The 27,384-nt window shown below is 34.2% G+C and overlaps 1 protein-coding gene across 1 annotated transcript in view; it reads left to right on the top strand.

Annotated features, from left to right (window-relative positions):
* LOC106468140 (repulsive guidance molecule A-like) overlaps positions 1–27,384 on the top strand; it is a 63,986-nt gene that overhangs the window by 8,907 nt on the left and 27,695 nt on the right. The window contains exon 2 of the mRNA XM_013928551.2: positions 10,630–11,129. Within this exon, the coding sequence (XP_013784005.1) occupies positions 10,630–11,129 (500 nt within the window). The remainder of the gene's footprint in view (positions 1–10,629; positions 11,130–27,384) is intronic.

The following is a 27,384-nucleotide window of genomic DNA, read 5'->3' on the forward strand; positions in this document are numbered from 1 at the left end:
GTGTTGCCTGGTTTAGTATACTGAATATTATATCTTGGCACTAAATCTGTATACTTCCATAACTTTCACTGTGGAGATGGGGTGTTTCTGTAAAACCACCAGCTAATTATCCGGTAGTGTGTATGTATCTATATTTATATATTTTTTTCCTTATCACTGTATCATATATAAAGGACTGTCACTCATGGACTTCATGAGTAAAGTAAATGGGGAGTTTTGCCCATCCATACTGACCCATGATTCTTACCATCAGAGGTGTTATGCTTTTCAAAATAGGGAATAACTGACATCCATTGCACTGTCTCCAGTGTGTCATTCCTCCAGACTCCCCAACACATATCCCCCCATCCATTTTCTTCTAGCAGAGCATGGGAATCCTTGTCACTTCCGGTTCCCAGTCACTGGAGTGGTTGACCATGGAGGTTTCCTCTGGAGTGGGATTTATATGATAAAAAAAAAACTTTATAGTCACATGTAACCACTCTGTGAGAAGAGGGTTATTGTCATAATATTTCATATTATACAATATCATAATATGCTCAATCCAAGGTGCTTTTCTTGGATGTTTTTTGCCCAGGTAGACTGCACTTGTTGATCATGAAATACAAATTTTATGCAAGGCACTTCCGCTGGATGTTTTCTGCCTGGATGGATTGCACTTGCTGTATTGAATAAAACACAAGACACTTCTCCCAGATGTTTTTGCCGGGCTGACCTGTTGATCAGTAATTTTTTTTTATGCAAGGTACTACCACTGGATGCTTTCATACTACATCATATTGCAAGGTGCTTTTCCCGGATGTTTTTTTGCCTGGACTGACCACACTTGTTGACCTCTCAAAATATTACATTCAAGGTATAAATCGATCAATCTTACGCAAGATGCTTCCACTGGATGTTTTATGCCTGGATGGACTGCACTTGACATACTCCATAATTTCATAAGGCATTCCCTGCTGATATTTTTACCAGGCTGACTGCACTTGCTGATCATGCAGTTTGTTACATACAATATATGAAACAAAAAATACTATGCAAGGCACTTCCACTGGATGTTTTCTGCCCAGATGGACGACACTTGACATAATTCAATGTATACCAAGGTGCTTCCCTCAGATGTTTTGCCTGGGCTGACCACACTTGGCTATTTAATATAAATCCAAGACACTTCCCCTGGCTGTTTTCTGCACAGGTGGACCACACTTGTTGATCTTACAAACTTATGCAAGGTGATTCCACTGTCATTTTTGACCAGATAGACCACACTTGACATAATTCAACGTATCCCAAGGTACTTACCCTGGATTTTTTTGCCCATGCAGACTGCACTTGACCTATTTATGTACATTTATGGTCCTTTAGCCCTAGCCAGGTATTCTTATATCTGATTCCAGACACCTTCTTCAAATCTGACTATGATTGTGTCACATACTCACACTTGTTACATATGTGGACATTTTACGTGCTACCTGTTGTCCTCCATGGATGAAATCTGTATTACATGACATAGTGCCTGTCTATTAAGTTCTTCCCTGTGAGTCTTACTTTGTTCGTTACTGGGCAAAAAGTATACCTGTTCTGGAAGTAGTATTATACTTCATGGGTATGCCTCCTTTTATAATTTTGGCACACCTGTTCTTTCATGGCAGTTGTTCTCCACTTGTTTGATTACTTTTGCACCTTCACTATAATATAGGTCCAGCTTATCTCTCTTTGGTTAACTTGTGTTCAGGGTTACTGATGAGTAGTGGAATTTTCCAAAACTAGTATAACCCATTAACACTTGTTGATCAAAGTGTAGATTGAACTGAACCTCCCTTGAACTTAATTTTCAGGATACTAAGTTTATTTATTATACCTAATAATTAAAATTAAATTGTTGAATGTCACAAAAATAATCAACAAACTGAAATTAGTGTTTCTGATTATTAATGTTTACTATTATTCCAGCTACCATGCAATCAAAATACTGACAATTTTTCCCTCTTATTTTCAATCAATTAAATTTTTACAGTTTAAATAATTAGTGTCACAACTCACAAAAATAATAAATTAATTGAAATAAGTATTTCCAATTGTTCTAGCTAACCAAAATATTGCTAATATGTTTGTTAGTTGTTAAACACAAAGTTACACTATGTACTACCTTTGCTGTGACATGAGTATTCAAACCCAATTTTTAGCATCATAAGTTTTCCTTTTTTCTTTATTAATTCAAGTCTAAAGATATGGGTCAGTATGGCTTGGTATTTTAGGGGTATGCCCATCATTTAAGGATCTTTGGTTTCTTTCCTGTTGCCGTCAGACTTGCTTGACCTTTTAGCTGCAGGAGGATTTGGTGTTTGTTTTTGAGTTATAGCAAAGCTAATAAGGTCATCTGCCACTCTCTCTCATTTTGAACTGCTGACCAGAGGGAGGGCATCTGGCTGGCAGCATCCACTGCAAATTCTTGCTATGTTACAAAAAGTGTAAATTTACTTGTTTTGTATATTGGGTATATTTTAATTTATAGTTGCATAACTATATTCATTAATGTAGAATAAGGTGTAAAAATCTTACTTTATATTGTGTTACATTATAATTGTATAACATTATTTTTTATTGTTAAATAAGCTATAAATCTGCTTTTTCTGCACTTTGTATATGGTATGTTTGTAACACCCACACCTCTTACTTTCCTGAAGTTGTGGCAGGTCTGGAAATGGCAACTTCCTGATCTAGGGGAAAAATGTTTCTGAAGCAGTATTCTTTATCCTCTTAGTTATACCAGCCTTTTAACTATGCAATAATAATGTAAATGTACTAATCAATTTGATTTCCATTAAACAATAAAAAGGAATAAATTGAAACTTGTAAATTTTGACACTATATTAATAATTTTATAAGTTAATTTTTAGTAATAAAAGTCACAACATATAAATTTGCTTCTATATTGTACTGTTGTGATCTATATTTTCAATGTTTTAATTTGGATGTTTGCTAGAGGGAGCTGCCAAGAAAATTGGTTATGCACTATCTAGAAAGTCCGTTATAATGTTATGTTTGAGAGACTTTATGAAATACCTAGACACAAGGAAAATTATAAAAATGATAGTCAGTGAAGCACTAAGAAGTTAAAAGGTATTCAGTGAGTGATTTATGTCAATGTTAGTAGTGAGTTATTGTGTCTATTCAGTAAATTGATCAATTAGCCATAGAATTGTATAAATAAATTTATTTCTGAGTTAGGCATACCATTCTTTTGAAATGTTCTATTTGAACTTCTGTCAAAGTGAATGTACCCTGTAGAAATGTTATAGAAGTACAATAACTTGTGATTGTTATGTGGACTAGACTTGGCATTATTTTTATCAAATAATCCAAAATAACCTACCCAAAGTTAGTACACATTATAACACTGGTGGAGTTAGTGGATTATTTTGTGGAAATTAAAACTTTGTCTTGGACTAAACTATGACAGCTTGGACAAGAAGGAAGATTGAAAATCTGCTGGAAATGGTGAAACTGTGAAAATATGATCAAGAATAAAAATAGTATAAGAAGGTCCTGTGGTCACGCAGACCACAGCAGCAGTGATAACAGATGTTGATCAAACATGTTCTCCTATTCCATATGATGTTTTTATTTGAAATTCTTAGGTGAATGTGGAAAGAATTGTGGCTGGTTTAATCTTTGCATTCACTAATTAATTTTTCAAATGTATTATTTTATCATTGATGTTCTTTCCTACCTCATTGATCTTGTCTTCAATCAGATTTATTTTATTTTTAATTCTTCATTTTTAAATTCCTGTCTTTTACCTCTTGACCTTATTTTCTTCTGTTAATTTTCTGTCTTTTTAGTCTTGATCATATTTTCTTCTGTTAATTTTCTGTCTTTTTATTCTTGATCATATTTTCTTCTGTTAATTTTCTGTCTTTTTATTCTTGATCATATTTTCTTCTGTTAATTTTCTGTCTTTTTATTCTTGATCATATTTTCTTCTGTTAATTTTCTGTCTTTTTATTCTTGATCATATTTTCTTCTGTTAATTTTCTGTTCTACAACCACTACACTACGAAATCAAGTCCGAAAATTTAGCTGGCCAGATCAATAACATTGCCCAACCAAGAAATCAACGAACTATGATGCAAAAGTACCATGGGAGATATATCAATCTCAGTTCAAATGATTTCCTGAGTGTTTGGGTGGAATATTGAACAACAAGCTATTCATCTTACTGCCCATTTAAAAGGACCAATTTTAACAACATTAATTAATCTTCCAACTGATAGTTGTAACAACTATCAAACACTGGTAGTTGCCTTATCCAATGGGTTTGAAGTTACACACTAGCTGTAAGAATCCAGATCAAAGTTGCAGAAAATGGTATGAAGGAAAGAAGAGACCTTAGCTGATCCTGCAGAAGAATTGGAAGGGCTTACCCAATTATCTTACCTGAATGCCCTACATCAAATGATGGATTCATTAACAAGAGATCAATTTATAGATGTCATAACAGACAATGATATGAGAGTTAGGTTAAAGCAAAGTAGATGTATCTGTTAAAAGAAAGCTTTCCAGTTGGCAGTGGAACTTGAAACCATTAAGTTACAGATAACGGCTGAAGACACCATCTAGAAGTTATGGGACTATCAAGTAGTATTGAAACATCAGATACCTCTGATGATAGTCTAGAATAGCTAGACAACTAGTTACAAGGAATGGAGAAAATAAACCACAAATGTTTGAAGTGTAACTTGAATGGACATATTGTCAGAATCTGCAGACAAAAGCCTCTAGGGAATAACCACTCCTTCCAAAAGATATCAGTAAAAATGAACTGTTATATATGTGGGAAGCAGCTGTTAATACAAGAAGGAAGCAACACCCTAATGATGTCTTTGAGCCTAATCAAATCAAAGGAACAACAAAGGGCTAATCAGACATTGGGAAACAGGAATTAACTAGACTTATTGGGTTAAAGTTCAGCTGAAAGTACTCCATCTGCCCCAAATGAAATATGAAGTTCATTATTTGAAGAAACCAGTCCACAGGATTATTGATTAAAAACCTTGCAGCATTTTGATCAACTCTAGTTCTACAACTACAATAGTTCAACCTGATTTGGTAATAAAAATGGGAACTTTCCTCTGACAATGATGAATTGATGCAAACAGCAAGTACACATGAAGTTCCAGCAAGAGAAAAGTTGGAAGTTACAGTTACTATAGGAAGCTTCCCTACACTTCATGATGTGTGGGCAATTGATCAAGGAAGAGTGTGTATTGGGAACTGACTTCATGTAGAAAAATGGATTGTAGGTTAGGCTAGCTTCAACTAGGAGGTCCCCGTGCAGTACATGACAATTACTACACTGAAGGTTGATCTTTCAGTGAAAAAAAAGAAGCAGCCATTGTAACACCAAGAAATGAAATACCCACAACAGAATTTCACAGAAATAAATTTACCTCTAGTGACTCGACCTTAGTAGAACATACTCCATAGTGAAACCAAATATTTCAGTGTGTTCTGAGGAATGAATGGTTGAAAGAACTTACATGGATATGAAGAAAAAAAAGATATCATCATTAGGTCTTGAACACAATGAACCATAGAATTCATATCAAGTCTGGATGGGACATTGCGGGATGTAAAAACTGTACAGGTAGTACTTTCACATCAGAAAACATCAGATGCAGTTACCTTTGAGGCAAGATGTAGGAAATCTGATGTCAAATCCTCACATAAGAATAGCTTACCACCTCACAAGAGGTGTATGATAGGAGATGTGGAGGTCTTACAGCTGATCAGTGTCATAGATTATGTGACTTGCTTATGGAATATCAAAATATTTTCTCCAGTAGACCTCATGACTCAGGATAAACAAATATAATATAAAAGTGATACAGCCTCAGTAAGTCAGCCAGACAACTCCTACTTGCGAAACAGACTGGGACTTTCACAGAGATTGAAGCCATGAAGGAACAAGGAGAAACAAAACCAAGTACTACTCTTTGAGCATCACCTATTGTATTTGTAAAGAAGGATGGATCCACAAGCTTCTGTGTGGATTACTGTAGGGTGAAAGAAGTCACAAAGAAGGATACCTATCTACTACCAAAGATTAACTCCACTTTGGTTGCTTTATCTGGATCAAAATGGTTTTCAACACTGTATCTCAAGAGTGGATATTGGTATGTGCAAGTAGACAAAGCAAGTAGAGAGAATATATCCTTTACTGTAAGAAATGGCAGTTTGTTTAGTTCCCATTTAAATTATGTAATGCATTTGCTACATTTCAATGACTATTGGAGTGTGCTGAACTGCCATGGAATGTCATACTCAATCCACTTAGATGACATAATGACACATGGGAAAAACCTTTGATAATGCTTATGATGGGCTAAGGAAAGTCCTGTATCAGTTGAGGAAAGAGAGCCTTAAGTTGAAGCCTAAGAAATGTGAATTGTTCTTGTTAACAGGTGAATTTCCTGGGACACATTGTCAGTAGAGAGGGCATGTATACAGACCAAGCTAAGATTGCATCTGTTCAGAATAGGCCAACCCCAAGAGCTTGCATGAGGTAAGAGGATTTCTGAAACTGTTATGTAACTATCATAATTTCATAAAATCATTCTGTGACATAGCTTGTCCTCTACATAAATTACTTGAAAAATCAAATGAATTTTGTTGGATTACTGATTGTGAACAAGTATTTAATAAACTGAAGAAAGAATAAACCCAATTTTTGAAAAATCCCCTCATTTTATGTATAGATACCAGTATATTTTAAGTGGGAGCAATGCTATTACAAGTACAATGTGGAAAAGAACATGGGATTATTTGCTTAGCAAGGAAATGAATGCTGCAGAAAGGAGGTATTATATCACTTGGAAAGAGTTATTAAGTTCTTTGAGACTTAAGTCATTTCCTTCACTCACTATTTATATGGACAAAAATTTACATTCTGGATAGACCATGCAGCATTGAAGTGGTTGGTGAATTTTCACAATTTCAGAGGCCGGATAGCAAAATGGCTTCAGAAACTTGAGGAGTACAACTTTAACACCATGTCTTATCCTGAATGGAATCATGGAAATGCTGATGCAGTACCCCAAAAACTGTGTTAATGAAGAATGTAAGCACTGTGAAAAGAGGATGACCAACCTTAAGTACAACAAAGTGTAATCCAAGATGTAACATCCACAAGTGATGATGAAGAACTAATGTGGTCAAGTACTCAACTGAAAGATGCTCAGGCAGAAAATACAAGTTTGAAACCAATTATTCAGTTGATCAAGAATAGTTTAGAAAACCCCTCTTGGCAAATAGTCACTCCATACAACCCAAAGACAGAGATGTGCTGGACACAGTGGGATTAATTATACCTGCAAGGTAAGAAGGCTTGTTATGTTAGAAATCAAAACACACAGTAGTGTGTCCTACAACCAAAACAACCTGCTGCAGGACACATTGTGTGTTATTAACAGGAATGGGTGTTTAGCTATTTTTTACCTTCTGTATCTCGGACTGTGGTAATCCAAACTATCACATATTTTCTGTGGATGTGGTCTACTGGACTCTTACTTCACATACCAAATTTCAAGGCAATCCATTTAAGAAATACCTAAGATGTAACATCTCCAATTTTGATTGAGTTTCTTCCTATTTTTTCTTTTCACCAAAAGTACGGAATATTTATTAAATAGAAAAACATACTTGTATGGATTTTTTTCAAATTTGATACACTGATGGATCTTTTCAACCTACAATTGGAAGTCTCGTTTGGTATAAATATATGCCTTATGGTTATTCAACAAAATCCACTCAAATTTGATGAAAATTTTGCAAATGCCTATGCAAAAAGTAACGTGAGCTATCACCCTCACCTAAGAGTAAAAGTGGACCATTTTTAGCTTTTTGTCATTTGGATTAAAGACAGCTGATTTAGAGCAGCAAAACTATAAGGTGATAGGATGTGCAGATACATAAGTATTGGTTAAGCCAAGCAAACTAGATGAGCAGTTTCTAGCTCAAGTTTTCAAAAAAATCTTATGGGTGGACGATTATTATCCATTATTCATTGCCAACTTTTCAGCACAAATTTACTAAATTTTATAAAATTATCCTAATTAAAAAGCATTTAGCAACACATGAAATTAGCATAAGCAATTGTTGTAAATAATGATGTTTGATATGGCTGTACCAATTGCATGGGGTGATGACAAGAAATTGTTAATCTAAATTCCATGGCATTACTATACAGGAAGCTATTAACACTGTTTTAAAGAGGAAAACTACTACCATATGTTTTAAAGAATCTGGTTGGTTCTGCTAAGTAAAGGTCTGTTATGAATAAGAGGGTTGCAACCTTAAAACTGTCACTTTCTTGCTTGCTGTGGTTTGTTGGTGTGTATTAGCAAAAATTTGTGATATCAAAAACACCTTAGGTGTGAAAAAAGGATTGAGCATGCAACTTAAAGGAATGAAGTCAAAATTGGCAGCCAAACTAGTAGCTACACTTATAGCATTGATAAGAATTTTACAGCAAATATTCATTCATTAGTTAGCTAGGCCAAGTATTTTGTTTTACCTACCATCATGCCTCAAGTTGAACAAAAAACTACAGGGAACCTGGATGAATAAGAGAATGCTGAGAACAAAATATCAACTTGTTATCACTCAGTCTTGTATATTTATATAGTTCAGAGGTCTGCACGTCATAAGAACCTACAGGCATATTAGACATTACAAAGCAGTACTGAACCTTAATTGTTTTCATTGTAATTACAACCACTGGGGAAATAATAATTATATTTTGTTATGCTATGTATGTGTACTGCATGGGCATGCATTCACTAATCGCATAATGATTTTTTGCTTTCTTTAATGGAATAATTATCACTTAGTAATAAAATGTACCTTTCAGACTATTGGTTGTAAGTGTCTGTGTTTAAGGATAACAGAGAAAGAGGCACGTTTTAATGCAAAGATGCAATAAATTAAGTTTCTGATATGGTACATTACCTCTACTCACATAAATAGGTATTTGAATTCAGTGCTGCCCTTCTATATTCTAAATTTTTTTGCATGGCACAAGCCTTAAGCTCCCACAAACCCAAAGATCAATGTGGTTCAACTGCATCTCGAATGCAAATCATCTTGCAACAACCCTCCACCAGTAGGACTGCAGCACACCCTCCTGATACATCTGACACAGTCTGTTTGATTCTACCAAACTATTGCTTGATAGTTTTCTTATATGTTATTGGATGTTATTGTGCTGGGGTTGGTTCCTGTTGGATTGTTTTTTTTTTACTGTACCGATTGTCCGAATGTCGGGTTCCTGGATCGGTCAAAAAATTTATCATATTACAATCATGCGTCCCCTACATAGATCAGGGAGTACGAGATTCCCTCCAATATGCTGAACTTCAGGTGAAGATGGTATGATCCACTTTGCTACCCCCACCAGATGGCTTGGTTTTGGATTGTAGTTGACTTACCAGCAATATTATCCTCATCCTACCCCTGCGTGGATGTCGGTTCCCAGTGGCTGGGTTTGGATGCAATTGATTTGCCTTGTACAGTTTGTCACACCAAAGTCACTCTACAACTAGAAGCACATCCTTTTACTCTCACCCACATTGATGTACTTTGTGGGATTAAGATTCCAGTATTGTGTGGTTCAGATCCCTATCCAACCATTGTTCACTCCCTTTTATAGGTGCTCCTCCCAATTTCCACCCATGTCTGCAACACCTCTTTCTACACTATATGAAGAGTATACAAGGTACAGAAGTGGTGTATGGTCCTCTACTGCAAGGATCTACTCTTTTAGGGTGTCTTTCTTTCCCTTGCACTGGTCCCTCAGCCTATTCAATGTGGAATTCTAGCTATTTATGTGAGGGGAGGTAATGTACCGTATTGGAAGTTATAATTTTCCTATACTGAAAATGTATTTCCGATAGGTACTTATCTCCTCCCACCCTTCCTCACCACTGAAAACTGGTGTTTCTATTTTCTTCCAACACTCAAAGTGATAGTTCGGTAGAATTAAGTAGAGGGAGTCACATGCGTCAAGAGAGAGTGTCACGCTTTTATTGGTGGCAGTTCATTGCATGGAAATTAGTCAGATCCAGATGGGTGGATGTTTCAAGGCTTGTAGTGTTCACAAAAATATTTGCATATAGAGGGCAGCACTGAATGAGAATAGCTATTTATATGACAAGATGTAAGTACTTATTGGAAATACATTTTTAGTGTAGGAAAATTATAACTTCGTGAAGGATGAATTTGACTGTTTTTGTGGGATCCTACTATATGGTCTTGGCCAAGACTGAGTGCTCAGGGTGCTGAGACCAAGTCCCAACTGGTTGAGTCTGAGACCTTGAATCTGGTCTTGAATCCTACAACACCAGTTCTATAATTTTATAATTATTAAAAAAAACACTTTTCAAGTTTCTGTAAGACATTATTTATGTCTAATTGTAACTCTACTGAATTATGGTTTCAAAATTTTATTTACATTTTGGTTTGGAACATATTTTACCATAAAAATTTAATCATATTCATAAATAATTATTTTGTACAATTTTAATTTTTGTGTTTTTTACTATTCAACTTATCAAGAAAATTTTATTTCAGGTAGTTTCAATTGCAAAGTGGAACATTGTTCAGCACAATATCAAAGAGCCACACACCCACATATAGAATTCATTCGACCAAGCTCAAACTATCATTATTGTACAGTGCTTCATAGCTACAACAATTGCATCAGAGCAACTGCAAGAAGTTGCCGTGGAAATCTCAACTATCATACTATTTCATCACTTGTAATGCAGTGGTTTGATGAATACAACTGTTCAGATATTATTTTAAATGGTATGATCCCAACAAAACCAGTTTTGACTCGCAGGCCAACAACAGTTCTTCCAGCAGTATGTTCTTTTACAGGAAGGAATCCAGGTCCAATAAGTTTCAGCCATTGTGGGCTTTTTGGAGATCCACATCTTAGGACATTTTATGATGAGTTTCAAACCTGCTACGTACAAGGAGCATGGCCACTTATTGACAATCCTTATTTAGCAGTGCAAGTAACAAATGATCTGGTAGCTGATGAGTCTAGAGCAACTGCTGTTAGTAAGGTGAGTAACTTACAAAGAAAAAGTCATAATACTTTACACAGTTTGTCAATACTATCTGCAGATAACTTGTTGCAACCAGAAATGTCAGTCATGTTGAGAATCTAGAAAGTTTGAAAGCTAGTAAACCATGAAATTTCTAATCCATTCTTAAAAATATATGGATTTTTAAGAACAGTTTTACTGATATAAATCAACAGTCTGAACTCATTGCCCTGTATTTATTCAAAAGCACTGAAAAAGTGAATATTTTATATTACGTACAAAGTGCTTCTATAGGAACAATTGTTTTGAAGAAGCTGTTACATTTTGTGGCCAAAAATGAAATAAATAAATCTTACCCACTGTATAACTTGTGAATATGCAGTAAGTGTTCCAAATAATGCAATATTTTTAGTTCTTTAATTGCAATATATCATTTAGTGTATTACAAGTAAAGTGGTCTTCAGTTCTGATCATCTAACATTTGTAAGTACAATATAGCAACCACTTAAATTCTGAGTCTTAAAAGTAATAGAGTATGTGAAGAATGTTTTACCTTCACAAGATCACAAAATTGTCAGTGTGAAAGAGTTCCAACTATTACAAGCTTTTCTATATTTTTCATAAGTTAATATGTACAGCAATGCTGACTTCATAACTAGTACATTGGAAGTTAAGTAGTGTATCTCTGAGTTTAAACAAAAAATACCTGAAAGTCTTATCCTGACTTTGTAATGTTGTATTAAGGCCATAACTCACTACTGTGCCAGAAATCGATGTGCCAGAAAACCTGACTAGAAGTTTGGAGAACATCAAGTTACCTTGTGTGTTTTAGTTTCTCTCTGAACTCTGGCTGAAAGATTTGAAAAGCAGAATGTTCACAACAATGGTCTTTATTAACAAACAACAGTCAAAGTTACAATCACAAGAGAAAACAAGGACAAGTCTATAGTAGGTGTGTTGAACTGGTATGAGAGGTGTGGAGAAACTTTTAATAGATTTCTCTTACCAATTCAGTAAGCAATACTACAAGAAAGTTAAAATGTAAAATAAAAATAACCCATTAAATCAAAATGAAATTCAAGCACCTAAAATCTCAAAATCAAGCTATCTTTAAAATTAGCAAATGTTAAAGCCTACAAGTTAGATATGGCTCAGTTTAAAAGCTGGAAAATATTGTTAACAGCAAGGGTATATTGAATGAGCCGTGCTGATTTTAGGTTGACTTTTAATGTCACTCTTAACAATTGAAATATATTAATTATTGAAGTTTACAAAAGTTACTATTCAGACCCATAGCTTGATTGAAAAAGGGGCAGGGTGGAGTTTAGTTGAAGGGGCACATTTGTGTGCAGAAGCTCAAAAATTTCAGCTCTTATCCTACCTCAGAATTAGGCAACTATATACCTTTTTATTGAGATTCAAAAGGACCCTCATGCTATCAACTTGGGTGCTGTTACCAGATAAGGTAAGTATCCATTGCAGAAACTGAAATATATAATTGAAATTTGAAAGAGAAATCTTCTCAATTATTTTATTTTTTTCTACATTACTAGTAACTTATATAAATATGTAATCTGAAGGTCTCATTTGACAACTCATTTGTTCCTTCATTTAATTGAAGAATATATGTATCTTGAATCAAGTTTTACAAGAATTTTATTATTGGTTCTTCAAAGATAAATGAAATCCTATCACTTAAATCCAAGCTTGACAGAATTCAAGAACTGGTACACACTATTATATGTGTGAAAGGACTATGTTATATATTTACAACTTTAAAAAGATACATCAGTGGGTGGCAAGAAGAGTCTATACCAGCACAATTTCTTTGTTAGAGTAAATATCATCAAAATTAAGGAAAGAATCATGAGTATTTTGTTTTATTGCCCTAACAACACCACCATTTCTGCATATTTTCATATTTTATTTCAGTTCAATGCAAGAATGTCTTGCAACAATATGAAAAAAGTTACACTTTGCACACTGCTTTGAAACACCGAACTTCTAAATTAGCAACCATTCATATTCCTTTTCATAATAAGGAATCTGATTCATCAACCTTCACAAGATTTCAATGAGATAAGATGAATAAGAAATTCTAATCTGATAAGAGTAGCTTCCAGAAATATAAGAAAGTTTGGCAGACAAATTCAAAGGCAAATCAGTAATATTTTCTTATCTAGCATTAAATAATTTGCAATAACATTATCTAGACACATTTCCTGCCATAAAATGATCTAGTACTGTCAAATATAATCAAGTATGACTTCTCTACAATTTATGATCTTGCTCACAAAAATTATGTTCTGTAATTTTTTCAAACTTAACAAACTTTACAGATTTTTTAAATTGACTGATGACACAAGCATCTTTTCTCCTGATTTATGATTTTTGCCCAGTTTGCACATTACACAAATGTTCAATGAATCAGTGATTCAAGATATAAAATTTTGATACTCACAGGATTCAGAATTAGTGGTCAAATGGTCTGTTGGAAGAAGCAAACACTAAATACTGTGCTATTATTCAACCTTTTATTTCCTTCTACAGAAAACATTTATACATCTGCTTTTAGCAGAAAGCTATTTATTTGATGTTGCTGTTCTAACATCTGTCCACTCATTCTTCTTCAGCTTGATGTTAAGCAGCTTGATTGAGCTTTTTGTTACTGACGCTAGCTCTGCGATCAGACTTGATCAGCTTCAAGTGAGAGAAGAGCCTTTCCACTTCTGCAAAAGACACAGATAGTGTAGCTATTATTATTATTATTCCATGATGAATACATTTCCTGCAAGAATGCTGATTTGTCTGTTGTTGTGTCAAACAAAAGTCTCATCAAAAAGGGCAAAGTAGATGGCTTTTAGCCATTCCAGCCAGCTGACCCACTCTTCAACAACTTTATCTGTGTCTAACTTGAAGTAGTCTGCAAGATCACCTACATCCTCTTGTCTATAGAAAGCAGGAAGGGCATCCATCACCTGGCGGTTTTGAATGAGAAGGACCAACAGAGCTAGTTTGGATATTATTTCTGAATTAATGAATCTTCTTTAATGTGTTGTATAAGGGAGTTGATTAAAGGAAGTTTGAATGTATTTTCAAATTGTTCTTCATTACAATTAATTTTTCTCATTTGGAATGAATGTTTCTCTAGTTTTTTTTGCCCATGGTCCACATTTTGTCTTCTTCAGTTCAAGAACTTTACAACTCTTGGATGTCTGTGGTTCTATGGCAGCAAGTTCAACATTTATCTTTTGGAAGACTAAAGAAAGTTCTGTTAGGTAAGGCAAAATATCTCCTAGCAGTACAAGTGTTCTGGCCACTAGTTCTGTACATAGCCACTTTGCAAGGCCATGTGCATCATCTTGACGCTTTCTTTTAAAGTTAGAAATAGCTGCAGATTCCAAATATTGATGCAATATGTCATGTCCCTTAAGAACAGCATTTACTGTCTTATCATAAGAAAGCCAATTATGGTGCTTGGCTTGCTGAACTCTGCAATGACTTGGCTTATGAATATCCTGCAGTTCCCATAATGTAGCAGCTGATACAGTGGAGTATTCATAGTATTTGTACAAGGCATCTAACCCTTCTGATACCTTGTCCATCTTTGGCACGCTCTGAAAGGCGTACCTACAGGTCAAAGCCAAATGGTGGTTATGATAATGCATGATGATGATGGGTCCTATGGATTCTTGTAAAAGAGCACACCTGCACCATTGGTTTTTTCCCACAAAGTTTGATGCCCCATCTGATGTAATATTAGTGCACTTTGTCAGTGATAAGTCCTTTTCTTCTAAAACTTTCAAAGTTGCCTCTTTGATCATTTGTCCTGTTCCTCTGATCATCTCCTTGTCTGCTAAAAATTTCATTTGTGACTGTCATACTTTATTGATGTACTTTATGATGATCCCCAAGTTATTTATGGCTGAAACATCAGACACTTCATCCAAAATTAAACTATATGAAGGACTGCTGTGAATTTTTGACAGGACTCTGATTAACACCTTTGCTGAGGGCATCCAGCAGCTCGTGAACTGCTGTGGGACTGGTGTAAGTATAGATACTGGTCTGATGCAAAAGTAATAGGTACTTTGATCCTGTATGAATGGAAAGATCTACAAGAGCACTAAATTTTTCCAATGGCTGATTACTTAGTGCAGTGTACCTCACAATTTCAAATATGGAATTGACACTTTTCATGTTTTCTGTTTTATTCCTTTCTTCGATTTTGGACTGCATCTCATGGTCAGTATTCAGGCTCATTGCCTGTTTATGTTGTTCTGAGTTGATGTAAGCTTTCACTTTGTCCTTTCTTAGTAGTTTATAACCTTCTATAACCCATATTCCTTTCTTGTTTCCTGTCAAGCTGTTGTATTTTTGGCATAGTTTGCAGTACATAACAGGCTCTTTCTCCCGACTCATCTTAGTTTCATGTTTAATGGTGATAAACGGAAAGTTGAGCTCAAGAATTGAGTTAACACTGGCCTTATGTTTACTTTTATTGGAGTCTTTCTGTTGAGAAGCAATACTGGTGTCACTGTCACTCTCATCATTATCACTATCAACATCTTCTTTACCATCCTCATCTGCATCGGAACTGTACTCCTTGCCATTTCTGTCTTCTGTTTTTCAGTACACTTGTCTCTTCATACATGTATAGCTCTTCTTCAAGATCAGGTGAAGTACTAGGCCCTCCATAGTCAGATTTATCTTTTACCTGATTGCATGCGGCACCTTCTCCAGTAGAGTCGGTATGAGTTTTTTTCCTGAAAGAACAAAAGATTATTGTTAAGTTTTTTGACCATCAGAACACCATTTAATGGTAACAACAATTAAAATATTATTTGTCTGTTTATCAAGCTACACTGACTGTATTTGTGTAAATGAACTCCCCCTCTTTCCCCTTAAAACTCCTTCCTTTGTTTTATACTTTCCTGCATATATTAAACCTCACAAAAATTCAGTTTGACATAGATGAAACATGGATAAAAAATTTTACAACTTACTTCTAATTGGCAAACATGTTTTTCAAAGTGAAGTTTGATTTTGCAGCTTCCACAAGCAATTTGTCCTTCTCTTTCCTTCTCCTGACTGCTTGTGGCATTGTTTTGTCTAAACAGAAAAAAATAAATGCTGTGAAAAGAATGTGGACAAAATGGTCACAAATATATATGGGTTATCCAATTCAATTAACTTGAAAAGAAATTTGTCTACTGCAATATATCTGATTTGTACACAAGCATTCAGGGCTACTACATTTACAGCATGTTATCAATAAGCTAGGAATTCATATAAGCACAAATCTTACAAAAAATAAAATAATATGAAATCAAATACTTAGCATCCATACAGGTACAATTGCAGAATATCCTGCCTCATGTGACTGTACCTTGAAACCCACTGTGTTTAATTGTGATGTCAATACTATGTAGGTGGGAGGGGGCATGTTGCATCATACTGTACATATATTGCGACTGTCCTTCTTTAGAAAATGCAGCACCAAAGAAAACTTTCAGATGGACAAACAATGGATATCAAACAAAACAAACAACCATCTGGTGAAGCCAATAAATAATTATTAACAATATAGTGACAGGTGTCTCCATATTATATTAATCCAGAATTGAAAGCGAATATCAGTGAAGTGAAGTTTGAAGAAATTCATGGGTACCATAAATGAACACTGCAGGCTCATAATTATAATCTATTCAGGCTTAGGCCTAGGGCCTGTCAAACTGTTTTAGGACTAACATTAGTAAACTTGTTTGTTAATCTTAAGAGCCTATCATGCTATAAACTAAACAAATAGCAGAAATCCCAGGAATGTTCAGAAGTCACTCCATCTCTCCATAAGCTTATCCAGCCATCCTCCATATCACATGATTGAATTCCCAACCATAAGTCATGAAGGCTTAGGCTAGGTCATGACTGACACACTTCATCAAATTTTCATGAAACTAGTGTATGTACCTTGCACATAATGGATAACAGTTATGGTAACAAATAGGCTAACACAAGGTGTTACAACCATAATTTCTTTCTTTGGGATCAAAATGAAAATCCACTACTTAAACTAGCAATTAAATTGCTCATAAATTCACTTTGAAATTTCTCTGGAACAAATTACTGGACAATTTCCTCTAAATAAATTCTGTCACAAATCTTCAGTATTTCTCTCAGTTACTTAAAGGACAAAAAGTATTTAGTGATACCTGACACCATATGACAACTCCTGCCTTATGTCATGCTTCATGTGCTACATGTGGAATTGAGAAGTGATGTTTCCAACATTGCCATGTCTGTACTGTGTAGGATTTTTGCTGCACTGGAGTGAGAGAAAATACATACTGTATGTATGTATGGGGATGTTTGCGGAGTTGGTCATTTGCAACCAAAGTGCAAGTGTAGCCAGTGATGTGAATATTAGAGTTATTCCATTCATCAGTGATACAATAGGCAGGTCAATTTGTTAAGCAGGATTTTAGAGGGTGCATGCCATAGATTTTGAACTGTGTCGCATAGGCTTTTTTAACACCAGGTTGTAAAGTGGGGAAGATAATCAAACATGAAGAAAATGGGCAGGGCAGGAGAAAAGAGGAATGGGTTGCCCCACCCTTCTGAAACAGCAAAGCTATGGCAATGCTCTTTGATGGGCAAACCTGGCTTTATATACAAAATACAGTAATATCAATGAAGCCAGATTTGCACATTATTGAATCTTGCACAAATGACCTTCATCCACTGTGATATGAGGAAGAACTTCAGACTATGCTGAATCTCTTTGCAGAAGCATACCAAACCTTGAGCCTCTGCTTCAACATCCAGAACATGAAGGTGCTCTGTCAGCCTGCCCCAGACCACAAATGCGATCCACCACAATAACCATCAAAAGAAAGATGAAGTAGTTTAGCATTTGTTTTATCTGAGAAGCTGTCTCTCTCAAAGTGCAGACATCAGTATGTAGATTCAGCACAGCCTCTTTATGGCAACTGTTTCATTATGTTTCCATTGATCATTATCACCACAAGGACACAAAGTTTCATGTTTACAAAGCATCTCCATACTTCTTAATGAATGTGTAATTTGGATGACTTATCATAAATACCTTAAATGCCTTGAGAAGTATCTCATATGGTCTCAAACTTGCCAGGCATTGTTTCACCTCTACTACCATTAGTCATCTGTGCTTCTCTTATGCCAAGATTGATACTCGTGGTCAGTATCCAATCTGGGTACATCAGCAAAAGTCCTATGCCAAGGAGGGAGCTTCTTCTGTACTTGGCACCTATTATACAACCATTTCTCTTCAAAATATGCCTATTAGCAATAAACAGAAAACTTCAAAATAAGATCCTGTTGCTACACCACCACAATTTCTCCTTCCTACTTATTTTGTGGTATTCTCAAGTTAAAATGATTTCCTTGTAGGATATTGAATCAGTATGCTTTATAAAGGGAGGATCAGCAAGATAAGTTACATAGTAAATCTGAATTTAACTAAACTAACTGCATTCAAACAAATAAATAAACAGACTGGACATGCTATATTATACAAATGAAAGCATTTTATTCAAATCAATGGATAAACACAGTTTACATACTTGTGTTAGGACACTGAACATTCATCTGTTACTGGACTTGTGAAATGATCAACAGATTTTTTCCCTCAAGATGTCTTCCGATCATCCAACTCGCATGAGATCCTGTATAGACTATTTTAAATCAAATGCTTATTACTTAGTGAGAAATGTCAAATTTACCCATAGTGACTAGTGCTACCCATCTAACTGGTCATTCTTACTCAACATAGTGGAGGACGTAATCTTTAGATTTCATATGCTCTACAACTAAAGGATATTGCTGTCACTGACCTTCTCGTGCAAAATGCAGTTACAGCAATATCCCCAACAGTTGGAGCAGGTACTGTCTCTAGAGAATAACAAAGGAAAAACACAGCTAGAACAAAGTCAAAATAGTTTTCTGGACCACATGTTATATGAAATTCAGAATAAATGAAAAGATAGGAAGGTAGAAAATGCATGGTATGTCTGCATACCACAACAACAAAGTGACTTTTCAACTCATAAAAATTCTAATTTTCATTGTTACTTACTATTATGCACAATAGTTTGAGAAAATATGTTTTTGAAGAAGAAAAGAGAATTAGTCACAAAAACTGTGACAAGATCGTGCACTGTGAGGTTACAGATAAATGCAATTGGTTTATTCAGTAGGCTGAAAATGACAAAAGTTGCATGATTGATTTGAGAAAAAGAACAATAACTACACTAGTTCTGTGACATGAAATGAAATTCTGCAAATAATGACTGTTTGGAACTTTGTATGATATAACATGATTCTAAAACACCACATTCTTTTTCAGCATCATAATAAACAAAACTATCAACATATCTAATAAAGAGCAAGTAATAATTAGATGCAGCTTCTTAGACTGGATCTGTTACTCCAAAAATGTACAGATTTTTGCAGTGCTGGTTGTAGCAAAATGATAGCTCCCAGAAAATGTGTTGCAACAAACATCAAAGCAGGGTAGCCTGTTAGCCTATTCATCCATTGTCATGACCATACTTTAAATTTGGCATGCACTGCTCATAAAAGTAACATTCACATTTCCATTTAATACCATTGTTTAGCTAAATCAGTCCATTACAATAACATTGATTCCCATTCAATCCTCCATTAAGACTCTTTTCATCCATATTATATATTTTAGTCTTTTCCATATTCTTAGTTCCTAAAAACTCCCCAGTGGCTCAGCAATAAGTCTGAAGGATAATAACACAAGACAGATAGCCCATTGTATAGTTTTTACTTAACAACAAATGAACAACAACGGTTCCTAAGTGGACAAAGCAATAAAGATTTCAAATCTGAAATAATGTTTTAATCAATCACTACTATAAGCCTTTTATAAAGAAAAGTGCCCAATGTGCTAATTTTGTTACCAAAGAATATACCCTAAAACCAAGTCTACAAACTCTCAAGTACTGCTTATTGTTACTTACCATCCTAATACTAGTAAAGTTGTCCAGATCATTAAGTGAAACTTCAAAATCTTACCCAATACTTACAAAATTTTTAGGGAATGTTCACTTGTTTGTTACAAAAATGATGAAAATATCAAAAATATATTGGTTCTCAATATCATCCAGAAACTAAGCCCCAGTGCCAAAACATCTGTATATGGCCTCTATGGAAAATTACAAATATAAAAGCCATTCACGTGCATATAGAAAAACCTGATATATTGTATGATATTAAATATTGTGTCATACATTGGTCAAAGAGGATGCTGTTTAGGACATCATTCATGTGAACATTTCTCCTATATAAGAAATAATAACACTTCAATAACTCTTCATCTCTGACTTTTCTGTACTTGGACTTGAACTTGCTCCCTTCACTGTAATGCAATGAGAAAACATGGAAAAATGTTGGATTTTTAAACTAAACATTATTAACCCTTTCCACACGGGTCAAAGGCCATGTCATCATGTTTATTGACTCAAATTCAAAATTGCAGCACTGGTTGAAATGAGATGTTTGTGATGTAAAAATACAGAGTCTATAGTTTCGTATGAGTTAGGAACTCAAATTACCAATTTTGACAAACTAGAATATAAAATAAGAACCTCCTATCTTTTCTATTTGCTGAGATATCGCTCACGTAGCCCTTCTAACCTCTTTCCATTTTTGGAAACAATCCTTTATATACATTACTTCTGTCTATGACATGTGAATAACCAATCGAAAGCTTAGAATGTTCCCCTAGTGGCTTTTTCAGCCATTTTCAAGTATTATGACGTCATCTCGTTCTTTCAATACAAAACGTCAAGGTGGTAAGTTGATTCTTTAGTCTGCTAAAAATTTCATATTTTTTAGACCCAAATACAGCTTAGTTACTAAGTTTGATAAATTGTGGTGGAATTCTATGGTATCGATATAGTAATTTATTATTTTTGGTTATTTCAAATGTATATATAAAAGTCAAAAAAATTATTTCGTTTCCCGTTCTTCAAGTATGAAATTTTATAATGCTTAGCAACCTACAACAAGCAGCAAATGAGTTTAAAGGTAATAACTAGTAGAGATAATTGTTTGCTATACTTTTTTATTTACTGTTCTATGTTTTACTAAAAATAAGTTTTAAGAACTTATTTGTAAATAGTAATAATGTATACACATATATAATGTATAATAATTGAAATGTGACTCTATTTTACAAAATACTAGTCCATTAAAACACAACCAAGACAGGTCACTTTGGAAAGACTACAGGTCAGTTATATATTATTGGATACAGTAACAAGAGTGCACGTGCGCTGTGCATTGTAACTTCTGTATTGTTAGCTAGGCACGGCTGAAAGGTCAATATAATAAATATATATAAATGTATAATATTATGAGATTTAAGATATTTAGTCTAATCATTTGTGTTTTAGTGTTATAATTTGTAGTTATTCTAGAAAAATAAAAGTATAATTTATATTTATTTCCTAATTTTTTATGGTGGTTATGAGATTAGCCAAATTGACCAAACATGTACAGAGATTTGTTAACCTTGAAATGTTTACTGATAATCCGCTAAACTTCATGAACATACGCTTACAGATTCTAAAGTTATAGCATGAAAATTACAACAAGCTCAAAATGGTTATGAGGTTGGTCCAAGCCTGTGCTGAAAGAGTTAACCTCCTTGAAATGATAGAAGAATTCTCATTCCTTTTAACATATCCACTTTCCCTTATACCTGATATTTTCTCATAATGATCTTGTTTTGCTTAACAGTTGTATTCAATGAATGTGTTCTTTTTCTTATTCACTAGCTCAAGCTTGGTTGTTATATGAACTCCTTTCTATTCACTAAATTTGTTGTCTTTGTATTTATTTCCATCATTTTGTTTTATAAGCTGTATCTCAAATTTAGTGTCTTTATTTTATAATTTTATATTCAATTTCCATACCTTTTATTGTTGTATCATGCTTGACAGTATTACTCAGTGCATCCTCTCATTGTTAATGAATTGCATTTAAAAGAATGTTATCTTATACTTCACTACTCAGAAAAAACTTTAAAATTCATACATATTTTCTTTCACCACCATGTAACTGTTTTAAGCAAGTTGGAACATGCAGATCTTGTACTCTAAAAGAAACTAGAAAGTGCAGTAAAGAAGTACAGCCTTAAACATAGAGCTCTATCTTGAGTGAAAAGGGTAAATTATGTCTCGGAGTCTTTTAAACTTTGGGTTCAGCAGAAAAAGGTGAGGATAAAGGGTGTCACAAAAAAAGCCCACTATGAACTAACTACAAGTTATGATGCTGCAATCTCTACTAGCAGCAGTCAGTTCTGTGTCACAAAAAATAAAAAAAATTTGATGGAAATAAAAGAAAATTAGTGTTTCAGTCTCATTTGAAGGACACTTGACCATGGTTAGTTCTTAATGAAAGATAGTGCCAATGAAAACCAGCCTTCAAAATGTATTGTGAGGTTTGCCTGAAATACTCAACAATGACAGCTAGTCACTTTGTATCAGGCAGGAGTGCTTCTTGAATGGATGTGATCAGTTCCATATTGAGCCAGTCAGAACATACTAATCTGGCAAAGCTCACATAGCATGTATTTTGTGTACAGTTAAGAGAATATAAAATCAGACTTTACTGTTCTCCAAGTTCTACAACTCAGTCTTGGGGGGCAACCACTTATAGTGCAGGCAATGCACAAACTGAAGGAGGTGGAAGAATTAACAGTGTTGTTATTTAAACAAGGCAAATCTCTATCAGGCATGAAATTCTTGTGCAGAGAAATGGAGAAGGCTGGTATGGATGTAGGAGACAATTACACCAATGGTAGGAAAGCTTCTGAATTCCTTAGGTGTGAGACAGAAGCCCTTATACATGACTTCAAGGATATATTTTGTGGATCAAGATTCAACTGTATTGTAGCTGACAAGAGTGCAAGATAATGTTGCCATTGAATAGGAAACTGTGCCAGTAAGGGTTGTCTGTCAGTGGAGGAAAGTCATATAGAGTTAGGAGATTTTGTTCCACATGTATTAGGTGTTCTACATGGTATTTTTAACATAATTAAGTAGCTGTCTTTGGATTTTATAGATTTGAAGTCTCCTGAAAAACCAGATCCAACATTAATATCAGTTAATTTTGATGGTGCAGCTGTTGTGATGCATTCCCAAGGTGGTGTTGCAGCACAATTAAAACAATATATCCCACTTTTACTCCCACTGTTTCAACTCTTTCAACTGGAAATTCTAGATTCAGGAGAATCCTTCCTTATATTGCTCAGTTTGAAGAAACTTTAAAATGTATTTTCAAATTTTACTGGAATAGCCTAAAAAGGAGAAGAGATGCAAAAAGAAATTGCAAGAATTATAAATGAAAATTTTGCATCTTAATGATGTGAAATAAATGCAATGAGTTTCAAGGAAATCAAGAGCTTTTAAATTTCATGCAGCAAAACCTTCAGGTTGGGGTTTGCATTTAGGTCAAGTTAGTAGTGGCAGTGATGAGTCATCAGCTAAGATAAGAAAGGTCATCATTGAAGTCAGTAGTGTAAATTTCATCAAAATACACTACAGCCTAAGAGACAACCTAGAGCCAGTATCACACCTTTCAGAATTATTTCATTCTAATGACCCAACCGTTGATACATGTCCAGCTTATAGTGACACAATGTAGAACTGAAGAATGACCCAGGTGTACACATGCAGAAGTTTCTTAAGATGTACCACTCAGAAGAAGGTTTGGGGATGATTCAGCTGAGATTGAGTTGTCTGGTCACTGTACCTCAGCAGCCAATTTAACAAGTAATTGTCAGAATGGTCAAGTACACTGATGAAAGGTTTTCCAACTCCAACTGCATGCTAGATCAGGAATTTGGTGATTTTAACAATACATTTTGGGCAGAAAGTAGGGAAGAACTCAGTTTATATGGAAAATCTGAAAAGGGGCAAATCCTAGTATATTTTGATGTTTTTTTTAACTGAAGAGAAGAAGACAGGAATTATGGAGGAGCTTAGTGAACTAAAAGCACACATGAAAAGTTTCAAGCACAAAAATATACCATTTCTGTCTACATCATCAACTATGCTGTTAACAAAACCTTCTGATCTCAGCAATATCTTGAAAAGCTGGTACAGATGATGCTTACATGCATTAACAATAACTTCTTGTAGGATATGATGCTTCTAAAGATTTGAAGGCCCTAAGTTTGAGTAGTATGATTCAAACCAAGTTATTGAATACTGGTTTACTTCCAGGACTGATGAGAGGGGGGCAGCTAAATGAGCTAAAATGGTAACTGCTTTTTCATGGATTCATGTAGAAATTTGTCACCCAAATTTCTTTTACAAAAGATCAGCAAAAGTTAATAAATAGAATGAAAGGGAGGCCCAATGATATTACTGACCCCGGGGCCTGGGCTGGCTCTAGATGCCCTGCTTACTTCTGTTGAAGCATGTGACAGGACACAAAAACCACCATTCTTTGTAACTATTGTAATGGGTGAAGCCTGTTGTAGTGTGAAGCTTTTTTAATTTAATTAATGTTTTTTGTTTTGCAATGTGTCACACACAAAAATTAGATGCTGTTAATTTTGGTGAGAATATTTAGACTGCTCTATGTTTTCTTTATTTGTTTTCCTTCTATATGAGTACAGAAATTTCAAAAATTGTTCATTTATAACACTAGAATGCCAACTTAGTTAGTTTAGTATACAGGTTTAATTTGTATGGGGGCCATAATGGCCCTATGCTGGTATTAAATAAAAGCTGTATTTAATTTGATTATTTTATGGGATGGTAACGGGATAAGACAGGTAGATTTTTCAAGCATTTTGTCCCTGGACATTCATTGTTTTCTGAGTATATGCTATATATGAGTGTACATTGTAGGAGATCATAGCTGAAGGACTGTCATAAAACAAAACCACTGTATTTGCATGAAATCAAGTATGAAAGTAATAAAATATTCTATGGGCATGCTACTCATCTCAAAAAACTACTCTTTCCCTACATCTTGGCTTGGACACCTTCCAGTACTTTCCTGCAGCTCTGATAATTGAGTAGGTTGTTGAGTACATTGGTCTGTGAAAAAGTTGAAAACTTCAGGGCTTTCTTGGTAAGGTTGGATACAAGGAAGCTTCTAGTAGGGCCTAGAGTTGTAATATTGTTCTAAGCAAAGTTAGAACATATCACTTGCTTACTGTTTGTAAGATTTGCTTTGATGCTAAAACAGTAAAATGATCTTACTGAAAATCTAGAATAAAGAGAAATGTTCAAATGTTGTGCTCAGTATAAAGAGTTAGGAGTCATAATCTTAAAAATGTTTTATTGTGTTAACTAAAGTTTGTTTCAAAATGAAACACTTCTATCTGGTCTCTCATTTTTTGGTCAAGTTTGACTTACAACTATGCTGAGTAAATTTGATCAATCTTCCCAATAATATGGATTTAATAATTACTTAGTTTTAAGTGCACCATATAATCCACACATTAAATATTCAATTTTTTTTTTATAATAGGCTTACCAATAGCCATTATCTCTTTATATGAAAATGTAAACTCCTTAACTGGAAATGTAACATTGCATTTTATATTGTTTAATAAATTATAAAACATTCCATGTGATGTCAGCATTAACTTAACTATTTGTTTGTGGTAATATTTTTTTTTTGAATGGCATTTCTAAAAGTTATAGATATGGCACAAAACCATGTTAAATACATCAAGATATAGTAGTTTAACCTAAATAAAAAATACTGTTAAGAAGAAATATTGCCTTTTAATGTAGTCAATGTTAAATGCTCCATAAGTATATGATGTATCCAAGTATTTTAAATTGAAAATCTTACTTTTTTTTTCATTCAATAAAAGAAAAGGGTATGTGATAACTTCACCACAGAAAAATCTTGATGTAAGTTAGGGGTTGACCATAAGTGTCATCATTTTCAACAGTGTACTAAACATACTCTGTTTAGGACCTCTCCCCTTTTTCCTTTCAAAAAGTGTTCAAGTAAACATTTTTCGAGTTTTGACCAAAAAGTAAGTCAACTTACATTAACTAACATGTAAAATTACAATGTAAAGCAATGCACTCCATAGATTTATAAGGTTTATCTATAGCCTGTGTAATACTATGAACTTCAAAAAAAGATACAACCACTTTAATAAAACCATTACATCTGTAGTCTAATTTTAACATATCACTTTATTTATAACAGAACAATGATATCAAGAAAAGAACATCATAAATAATATATACTATAATAATCTTGTATGCAGTTCCAAGTGTAGGGCAAACATAGTTCAAATAAAGTTTAATGGTTACCAAAATTAAAAGAAAGGCTTAACATCAGAATTTTGTCATTCAATTTGTCAGTTATTAATAAATTAATTTTTTCAGTTTGTCTGACGCCAGTTTCTGGCCATTTAGAACCTTGATGCCTGCTTTTTTACTTGTGTAATATTTGGCCACCTGCTTTTCCAATAAACTAACCGAATAGATGAAAATCTCAAAGGCAGGAAATAATGACATTTTTATTCCCCTCCCTAAGTGTACCTTTGGTATAATTATGAAAATTATGAACGACCCCTTAATTTTATCGATAAAAGGTAAACTGAATCCATAATCAGCGCTCAGACATAAAATATTGTAACCTAGATGTTTCATTCAACATTTATAAGTTACTTTAGTTTATTCAATATACGTGTACCTCCCGCTGGCCGTAACAGTAAATGTCAGACTATTGCACAGCTTCCAGAGACTGTAAACGATCCTTGTATCGTGTTTGCCTGGACAACAGACTCATTATGTACAACAAAGAACCCTTTTAATAAGAAATTATGTCACGGGCCAGGGACGTATCTTGGCATACACACGTACGAGCGTGCGTAACATTGAAAAATTAAGATACGAATTTTTTCTGATATAAAATATAAGAGTTATAAATTCTTATATGTGGCAAATTTTATTACGTCTATTTAAATTATGACAGTAAACGTAAAGAATAATGTTAAGTATATTCCCTTAAACATGTCAATACTTGAGTGATATTATTTTATCATTCTGTGCCATTTTATCTTTTATTTAAAAAAAATCGATTAATTTACAGATCTTTGCGTTGATTTCAGTTAATTTCAACTTTTGTATATAATTTATTTCATAACTCCTAACCATTATACATGTGTATATATATGAACACACACAAACATACAGGGTGACCCAAGGGTTGGTAT

The sequence above is a fragment of the Limulus polyphemus genome, unplaced genomic scaffold, assembly GCF_000517525.1.
Source record: "Limulus polyphemus unplaced genomic scaffold, Limulus_polyphemus-2.1.2 Scaffold2887, whole genome shotgun sequence".
Classification (NCBI taxonomy): Eukaryota; Metazoa; Arthropoda; class Merostomata; order Xiphosura; family Limulidae; genus Limulus; species Limulus polyphemus.